General features: G+C 58.5%; 1 protein-coding gene across 1 annotated transcript; it reads left to right on the forward strand.

The window, feature by feature from the left end:
- Nucleotides 1–4,546: 4,546 nt before the first annotated feature.
- On the forward strand, nt 4,547–8,871 carry LOC101428502 (chymotrypsinogen 2). Its single transcript, XM_004466320.4, has 7 exons — nt 4,547–4,598; nt 6,306–6,409; nt 6,550–6,629; nt 6,711–6,789; nt 7,032–7,212; nt 8,043–8,176; nt 8,652–8,871. The coding sequence occupies exons 1-7, from the start codon at nt 4,547–4,549 to the stop codon at nt 8,811–8,813; spliced, it is 792 nt and encodes a 263-aa protein (XP_004466377.1). The 3' UTR covers nt 8,814–8,871.
- The last annotated feature ends 519 nt before the right edge of the window (nt 8,872–9,390 follow it).

Genomic DNA, 9,390 nt, shown 5'->3' on the forward strand with positions numbered 1-9,390 from the left:
CAGACAGGCAGGGGCCCTTCTGGCTACATTTTGACAGATGGTAGGGAGTTAACATAGCCTAGAGAGACAGCAAGGGTCAGTGCTGACTGCAGGCCCCCCAGCCCCACCCTGGGTATTGCCTTCCCCCTACACCCACTCTCCTCCCTCCTTGGCCTCCTTCCAGGTTCTCACCTCCAGGGTCACCTGCCAGGGCCAGGAGCCAAACAGCATCCTCCCTACTGACAGTTCACTTCCCTAGAGGCTGCTGGGCATGGGGTTAAGGGCGTGGGGATTGGCAGGAACCCCATTGTCTGGGGGTGGGCCTTGAGGTGAGGGCTGGAGGCAAGGTGGGCTGTGGCTCTGCCCACGGTCCCCATGCCCCAGGCTTCACTCACCCCAGCCCTCACCCAGCCTTTGGGACGCCTCACCCCCTCCTGGAAGCCTGCCCTGGCTGCCCACTGCAGTCTGGGAATGTGCCAGGGGCAATGCATCTGCCTCTGCTAGGCAGTGGGAAGCAGGCGAGTCAGACTCCACCCCACCTGGGGGTCCTGGGGCAGCCTCAGGCCCAGACTAGGCAGCCAGGTGGAGTGCGGGGTCCACCACAGCAGCCGCACGTGGCCCCTGGTCCATCACAGGGCAGGGCCTTGGGCCCCTGGGTTGGATCCCGGTGCAGTCACTGCCCGGCTCCACTGCTCTGAATCTAGTTTCCCGAGCAGTAAAATGGGGCCATCAAGTTGCCCACCTCATGGGGTTCAAGGCGATTTAGTGGGCTCAGTAGTGGATGGGAGCTTGACAGGACTGGGCTCAGGATCCCTAAAAGGATGTCAGAGCCGAGCCACAGCTCAGCCCACCTGCTCGCCTTCGGAGCTTGTATGGGAACCGCCAACTGCACCCAGGAATTTCGGTCCCTCTACACTCGGCTTCCCTGCCCCCAGCATTGGGTGCAAGGCCTCAGGGCACCCCAGGAACATCCCGGGTGCTGGGAAGGGGAGCGGCGCCACCTTGAGGGGGCCCTGGTGGTCTGGGCCAAGCCCCCACCCTCCCTGTGGTAGAGATGAGTCTGAGGCTCAGAGCAGGAGACAGTCACCCCGCTTTCCCCCTTGCTGGCCTCAGGGCTGGGGCTGGAGGGAGACAGGCTCCGGCCTCTGCCTGGCCCAGCATGGACCAGAGGCAGAGCCCATGAGGGCCCAGCAGGGGAGGAGCCAGAGGAGGGTCCTGGTGCCACAGGCAGGGTGAGGGGTGTCGCCTGAGGCTCCCCCTTATATGCCTGTGCCCAGGCTGTTATCTGGAGACTGTGGGGCGATAAGCCCTTTCCTGGGACTCTGCCCGCGTGGTCAGGGAATGCCAGCACGGCTTTGGCGCCAGGGCCTGGGACAGCAGCAGCTGCGACCCAGGGCTGAGCGTGGGGCCAGGGCCAAGGTCAGGCCAGGGCTGAACAAGCTGCCTGTTCCTGAGCCAAGAGGAGGGGGCTGGGCTGCTCGGGCTTCCTCCCCAGGCCCTGCCTCTTGAGGGGTCGTGTGGGCACAGTGGGCCTGGCCCGGAGGCCCCTCCAGCTTGAGTCCAAAAGGCCTGGGGCTGAAGCCCAGTCTAGCCTCCTGCGGTCCGGAGCATCTTGGACGAATGATTGATTCCCTCTGTTTAGTGGTTCACAAGCCCCTGGCGGGGCCGTCGACTCTGGGAAAGTTGAGGGAGCCAGGCCTGGAACCAGGGTGCTGGGCAGCCAGGGGGCTGAGCAGGCTCCACCTGGCCTCAGGGTGGGCAAGAGGTGCAACTGAAGGCTCAGGCCGACATGGGCTGGTTGCTCGGGCTCGTGCGCTGTGGCTTGGAGGGGCAAGCGGCCCACTGTGGTCCAGAGGCACCAGGCAAACGGGTCAGGTTGAGCAGGCGGCACCCTGGGGTAAAACTGGGGTCCAGAGACCGGCCCCAGGCTCCTGCTCTCACCCAGGCAAAGGCACATGGGGTCTGCTCTGGGCAGGGCTGTGGTGCCAGGCACCTGATTTGGGGCTTGGGCACCAGGGTGGACAGTGGGGTGGCTTCCCAGCACCTGGGAGCTGGGGAGGGAGAGATGTCGAGCAGAGGCGGTCAGGCCCGGTGCTCTTCTTGACACTGGTTTCCATCGCCTTGACGATCGGGCTGGGCAGGGGCTCACGGCACTTTTTGGTACCACAGCTGGGGACTTGGGCAAGTTCGTCAGGCTCTTGGACCCTGTTTCTGTGCATGTGAAATGGGGTGACTAGGGAACGGGTCTCGTGGAGGTAAGGGTGAGCGCATGTAAGCATGCTAAGACCAGACCCAGCACAGCTCATTCTTGTCGCTGCTCTGTTTCTTCCTAGAATCGCCTGTTCTAGCCCTGTGCGCATTCTAGACATTTGATGATTTGAGGGATGGGGCTAGCGGGCGAGACATCAGGACAGAAAGCAGAGGCACTGGGTGGGCCCATCTGCGTAAAGCCATACAGCACCCTCAAGCTCATCATCCACTCCCCCAGCGCCCCCTCCAGGTGCTCTGGACTCCAACAAAATAAACACAAATTTCTGCCTTCAGCAAACTTACCCGGGAAGAGGGGTAGGAAGGCAGGGGAAAAGAGTGCATTACAAAGTGAGTACTGGGAGGGGGTTCAATCCCCAGTACCTCCTAAGAACAAAACAAAACAAACCGAAAATGAAAAACGTCTCTCTTATTGGGGAGCCGATGGAGCTCAGTGGTTGAGCACCTGCTTCCCTTGTACAAGGTCCTGGGTTCAATCACAGGTACCACCTAAAAAAAAATAAGTAAAATACACATGTCCCAGCTAAGGAGTTATTTTTATTTTTAAACATATCATGGCCTCAGAGGGCCAGTCGCAGGCAACTGCCGTGGCAGGCTTGTGGCAGCCCCTGAAGGCAAAGGCAGCCGCTCTGATGCCTTGAGGGTCTAGCCTGGGTGCAAGGTGTGGGTCGTGGGGGGGAGGGTGGGAGTGGGGGACCATGCCCCAAAGCCAGGCCAGGCCAAGTTGCCCCATGCAGAGTGGACCCGGAGAGGCCAAGGGTGGCTACACAGCATGGTCACCCGTCTGGTCCATTTTCTGGGTGGGTACTTCATGTTCCATCTATAGTACTCCTTGTAAGCTCTTACTTTTGCTGCATAAGAAATTACTCCAAAATGTAGGGTCTTAAAGCAGTGAGTGTTGATTGTTTCATCAGCTCCTGTGATCAGGATTCCAGGAGCAGCTCAGCTGGGTGGCTCTGGCTCAGGGTCTCTCATTCAGTTGTAATCAAGATGACAGCTGAACCTCAGGGCTGTGTCATCTGAAGGTTTGCCCGGGGCTGGAGAGTTGGCTTCTCGATGGCTCACTCTCATGGCTGGTGACTTAGTGCTGGTCGTTGGAGGGGGCATCCGACCTTTCCATAGGGCTGCTTGAGTGCCCTCCTGGTGTGGGGCTGGTTTCCCAAAAGCAAATGACCCAAGAGAGGTGGCTTGTAGAGCCACAAAGGCCTTAAATGAAGGCTTGCTGGGGTGGGCCTTGTCAAGCCATCTCCTCGGAAGGCCCCACTGGGGGCAGCATCCCCCCACCCTGCCTTCCTTGGCCTGGTTTCTGTTGATTGGTTTTCTGTCTGTCTGTCTAGTGGCTCAGTCCGACAAGTGCAGGGCCGTGGTGTGGCTCTTCCTGGACGTCCACCTTGCTTAGAGCTGCGTCTGGTCCGAGGAGCGAGCCAAGGAGGCCATGGATGGGGATGCGGAGACGTCACTGGTGGTGACCCTGCGCCATGCACCGCGGGCATCTCCTGTGCGCCTGCTCTTTTCTCTAAGGACAGTTCAAGTCGTTTGTTTCCTCAATGTGGAAACATTCCATTTAGAAGAAACTAAAACTTTATGAAATGACTAGAGAATTATCACAGACAGCATTCATGAGAGCACAGTGCAGGCAGTGGGGGGCAGTCAGCTAGCAGCGGCCTGGTGAGTGGTTCCTTCCCCTGCGCCTCTTGGGCCCCCCTGGGGAGTGGGCCCTGTGGGCCTGGGCTTTGTTTTTGATGGAATATGCCCAACACTCGCTTTCACAGGAGCTTCACCCACGTTCCTGAAACTGGGGCCCATCTGAGAACTCCTGAGCTGGGCCATCTCTGGTGCTCCTGCCAGCAAGGACCAGCTGGGCTTCTCTGAGCCCTGTGGTGGGAGTGCTTTTCCCTGAGAGCTGGGACCTCCCTGTCACAGTGGGAACGAGGACAGTGCCGGTCCCTCCTCCCTGTACAGGCTGCACAGAGATGGGCTCTGCATAGCAGCCCTCAGCCGGGGACTTGGCCTATCCTGTAGTGCCTTGGGGACGCCTGGCCTTGCCAAGGTTTATGGGTGACGTTGGGCCACAGCAGCTGCTTTTCCCAGGGGTTGGGGTGTCCTGGGCTGGGAGCCAGGCCAGGCTCTGAGGGGCACGTGGCCCTGCTTATCACCCAGGGTCCTTGGGTAGGGGTGAGGGTGGCTCTCACCTCCCGAAGGGGCAGGACAAAGCAGCTGGGTGGGGCTGGGAGGGCCCCAGGGTACATAAAGGGGCCCCTGGGGCAGGCAGGTCCCACTCTGCCTTGCCTACCGCATCATGGCCTTCCTTTGGCTCTTGTCCTGCTTCGCCCTCGTGGGGGCCGCCTTTGGTGAGTGTTGGGGTCCAGGGGCTGGCCAGGCCCTGGAGGTGGGAGCCCTGCATGGAGCCACAGCCAGGCCCCATTAGAAGGGCCTGAGGGAGATCTGAGTCTCCTCTCCCTGCAGCCTCCGGCCTCAGCCAGGCACAGGCCATCTGAGGCTGCGCCGAGGGGGCTCCTTCTGGGGCTTTCTGGGCCAGGGAGCAGAGAAGACCTGGACGGGCTCGCCTTGGCCCGAGGCTCCAGAAGGGCTCAGCGGGGGAGTGCTGTGGGCAGGGGAGGCTGTGGTGGAAGGAGACCCCCAAGGCCTCCACCAGGCCATTCTCTTCTGCCAGGCACTTGCTAAGCGGTTCCCTCTCTGCTTTCATAAAATTATGAGCTAGTAAAAAATACAGAAAATAATATGACACCCATGTCACTATTACTGGAATGTAACACTTGCTGACTTTCTTTACATTTGCTTCAGGTATTTCTTTTTAAAAAATAAAAGGTTGAGTTATGTGCTCCTTGCCACTGTTTTCTTCCTTGCAAGGTAAACCCTATTCTGAATTTGCCATGGATTATTGCTACATTAGTTTTCATGAATTGACTACATATTTATATTTTCATAGAGATGTATATACTTAATGGTAAAGTTTATGTAAACAGTATTGTACTATGTATTTTAGTTTTATCCACGTTGGCATGTAGATCCAGTCCATTCATTTACATCACTGTAAAGTGCTCTGTCACTGAATACACCATTTGTTTCTATTTTTGCTATTACAAAAAGTAGATGATTATTACTCCTTTTGGGTGATAGCAAGCTTCAGTGAATGGCTTTGTCCACACACCCATGCGCCCATGGGCCGAAGTAAGAGGTGCTGGGCCTGTAGCAGGCGACTATGACTCTAGAGGTGACGTGGAGGCTGTCCCCCTTGTACCTGTTTCACTTTCCTTGCCCTGGGGACCTGCAAAGCAGGTGCTGAGAAGTCTTTGGTCCTGACTTGGCACAAGTGCCTGTTGGGTATCTTACACACACCTTCTCTTTTCTCATCGTCCTGGACAATTAGGTAGTGTTATCTGTTCCCCAATGTGTCCTTTTACGGTGTTGTTTCAAAGTCCCATTTTATTAAATAATTAAGAAACCAAAGCTTTTTGCAATGAATCTTTCCTTAGTGGTGAACTATGACAGGAAAAGGGTATTCAACGTGAGCATAGCAGTGTGAATGGCCATTTACACTCCATCAGCAAGTGGTAGAGTTCTCCAGTCCCTATAGATTTGGGCTCATCAGATTTTCATTCCACATCCCCTTCCCACCAATTGGGGAACGAGCTTCGACCTGTGGAGGGAACATTGTTCTGCTCCCCACCTACTCTTGTGGCATAGGAATCAGTTCAGCGGCTGGTCTGAGGTCACACAGCCAAGAAGGCTGGCTTAGGATTGAGCCAGGAGGTCCTGGTCCCCTGCCTGTTTTTCGCTCCTGCAGGCAGCTGGGGGGCAGGGCCTGGTCCTGCTGCACCCCAGAAGCATGAGTGGGGTCAGCAGACTGAAGCCAGGAGATCCTGGAGCCGGGATCTTGGGGGCCAAGGAAAGTTGCTGGAGGAGGCAGGAGCAACGCAAGGGCTTCTGGCCAGCCTGATGGGCTGACGGAGAGCCCGCGAGTTTTGAGTTTTGCCCCATGGACACATGGGTCCCAGTTGGCTTCTGGCCTCAGCTCTCCCCCGACCCTCTCCCAGGCTGCGGGGTCCCCGCCATCCACCCCGTGCTGAACGGCCTGTCCAGGATCGTCAATGGGGAGGACGCTGTCCCCGGCTCCTGGCCCTGGCAGGTGTCCCTGCAGGTGAGGAGCACCCCTCGTGTGGGTGCGTGGGGGTGCAGGTGGGGTGGGATCACACTGAGGTGGTGGCCAGGCTGGCAGGAGCTCCCGGCTGGAGTTGCTGATGCTCGGGCCGGCACTGAGCCTCCGGGTCTTCCTGGCAGGACAGCACCGGCTTCCACTTCTGCGGCGGCTCCCTCATCAGCGAGGACTGGGTGGTCACCGCCGCCCACTGTGGGGTCAGGTGAGGGCCCCTGCTGCCAGCTCCGCTGGGGAGGGAGGGGGAGGGTGCAGTCCTAGCCCTCACCCCCCATGCTTTGTCTAGAACCTCCCACGTGGTCGTGGCTGGGGAGTTTGACCAGGACTCAGACGCAGAGGACGTGCAGGTGCTGAAGATTGCCCAGGTAGGCGCAGGCCCTGCGAGGCGCCTGAGGAGGCTCCGCCGAGGGCCGGGGATGGGAAGGGGAAGAACCCTCGGCTCCTTGAGACGCGCTTGGCGGGCGGGGGAGGCGGGGGAGAGGCCTGGTGGCCTGAGAATTCTCATTCCGGGCCCCTGTGGGTCTCTTTCCCTTGAACGGGCTCCAGGCAAGAAGTCTGCCTCCTTGAAACTTGCAGCCCATTTCCAGGTCTCTGCCCTCATCCACAGGTTTTCAAGAATCCCAAGTTCAACATGTTCACCGTCAGCAATGACATCACCCTGCTGAAGCTGGCCACTCCCGCCCGCTTCTCCCCGACCGTGTCTGCCGTGTGCCTGCCCCAGGAGGGCGACGACTTCCCTGCTGGCACCCTCTGCGCCACCACCGGCTGGGGCCGGACCAAGTACAATGGTGAGTTTGAGGAACATTTCTCCAGCAGATGCTGTCCTTGAGTTGGGGCTGCCTGCGGATCAATTCTCCTGGTGTGACCTGTGAATATGACTCTTTTATTTGGGGTGGGGGTCTTAACTTCCAGCACATTCACAAATCTTTCAAATATTTAAAAATCCTTCTAATTAAAAGCCTACCCAATACAAATAAGCAAGGTTCAAAAACGATATACTTGAATAGCATATTTTTCAAAAAAGAAACACCAAGTGCAAGTATTGCCTTGACTAACCTGCAGTGAGTTCAACAGCATCGTGTTTTTAGCCTGGGCTTCCCTCTGCAGTTCTGTAGTGTGGGGGTGTCAAGGTCACCATGAAGTCCTGGCTGGAGTCAAGTTTCCAGGCCTGGTTCTGGGCTCTGGAGTCTGGTCCAGTGTCTCCTCTGCCCCTGGTGGATTCTGCTGCTTTTCTTCCTCCACACCCAGGTCCTTCTGCCCAGGCCGCAGCTCCCCTCCCTGGGCCCCTCAGTAAACCCCCTTCCCTGCAGGACAGGACCCACACGGTGGCTGGCAGTGCCAAGGCTGCGCCAGGGCTGGACCGGGCGGGGCTGGTTTTAGCAGCTTAGTTGGAAGCCAAGTCGCCACTGCCTGGCGTGGAACCTGAGAAGAGCTGCGTCCACTGTCCGGGTTAAGGACAGTAAGGGAAGGTGGGGAGCGCCACCTGGCCTTGCCGTGTGACCATGAATGAGGGAGATGCACAGGGAGGGCAGGCGTCTGAAGGTGGCCCCGGTCCTCTTCCGTCCAGGATGGGTGCGCGGGGTTGTGGGCCCTGACCCTCATCTTTCTGTCCCTCCAGCCGTCAATGGCGCTGTGCGCCTGCAGCAGGCGGCCCTGCCCCTCCTGTCCAACGCTGAATGCAAGACGTTCTGGGGCAACAAGATCAAGGACACGATGGTGTGCGCCGGGGCCAGTGGCGTCTCCTCCTGCATGGTACTGGCCTCACCCACACCCCCCTCTCGGCTGGGCCACAGGGGCTGCAGGGCCCCTCCCCTGGAGGCCTGGGTCCCCCACTCCCCTCTGCCAGGAGCTACTTATCCCACTCTTGGCACAATGCCCCAGCAGAAGCTGGGACTAGCAGCACTAGGTTTCTGGGCTGCGGGCTCCCTCCTGCACATGTGGTACCCGTGTCTCGCCGGCATTTCTCCTCCCCGCTGGGCTGCCAGCTGTATGTTTCCAGCCCATTTTATGGATGACAACCAGGCTGAAACAGGTGAAGTCACCCTTGCCATGGCTGTCTTGGATGGCAGAGCTGGGATGTGAGTGCAGGTTTAAGTCACTTGTGCAGGGTCACCCAGTGAGGCCCTGCTGTGCCCACTCTTGTAATTTTCCTGCACCCTGAACCTCCCCGGACTCCACCACGCCAGGATCACTGCAGCCTAGGAACAAGTTGTCCTTCCTTCTGCAGGGTGACTCTGGCGGCCCCCTCGTCTGTCAGAAGGATGGAGCCTGGACCCTGGTGGGCATTGTGTCCTGGGGCAGCGGCACCTGCTCCACCTCCGTTCCTGCCGTGTACGCCCGCGTCACTGAACTCCTGCCCTGGGTCTATGAGATCCTGGCCGCCAACTGAGGATGTGGCTCCTGCGATCCCCCTCCCTGAGTCCTCCATAAAAAGCATTTGGACTGAAGCACTGACTGCATGTCTCTCTTTGTGTGCCCGGGGATGGGAGGAGGGGGCTTGGGGGCTGGAGCTGTCCCTGTCACCCACCAAGGGGCTAGGTTAGTGCTCATTTCCACAGCCCGGGTCTTTGGATACCATCTTCCCCACTCAGGACTCCATCCTGGGACAGAAATGGGCCCTGGCTGCTGGGCCCAACTTGATCCTTGGTGCTTGACACAGGGACCTCTGGAAGGCAGGAGCAGAGCATTCCAGGACCCTAAAGGGATGGTGTTGGGACCAGAGAGGCTTCCTCCTAGGGCTTCTTCCTCCCCCACAGGCTCCAGGCCCCTTTCCTGTCTTCAGCCCCAAGGCTCACACAGGGTCAAGGGACACGTATCCAGTCTCCACTTTTCCCTGCCTCAGACCCCAACATCCCCGCCCACATACTTTTACTAAACTGCAGAGCTTGGGAAATCATCAGTCCAGCATTAGAGGTGGCACAGTCTCCTTTCAGCTCCCACCCTTTGTCGCCTTCTTGTCCTCCGTA

Source organism: Dasypus novemcinctus, chromosome 18 (genome assembly GCF_030445035.2).
Source record: "Dasypus novemcinctus isolate mDasNov1 chromosome 18, mDasNov1.1.hap2, whole genome shotgun sequence".
In the NCBI taxonomy this organism is placed as follows: domain Eukaryota; kingdom Metazoa; phylum Chordata; class Mammalia; order Cingulata; family Dasypodidae; genus Dasypus; species Dasypus novemcinctus.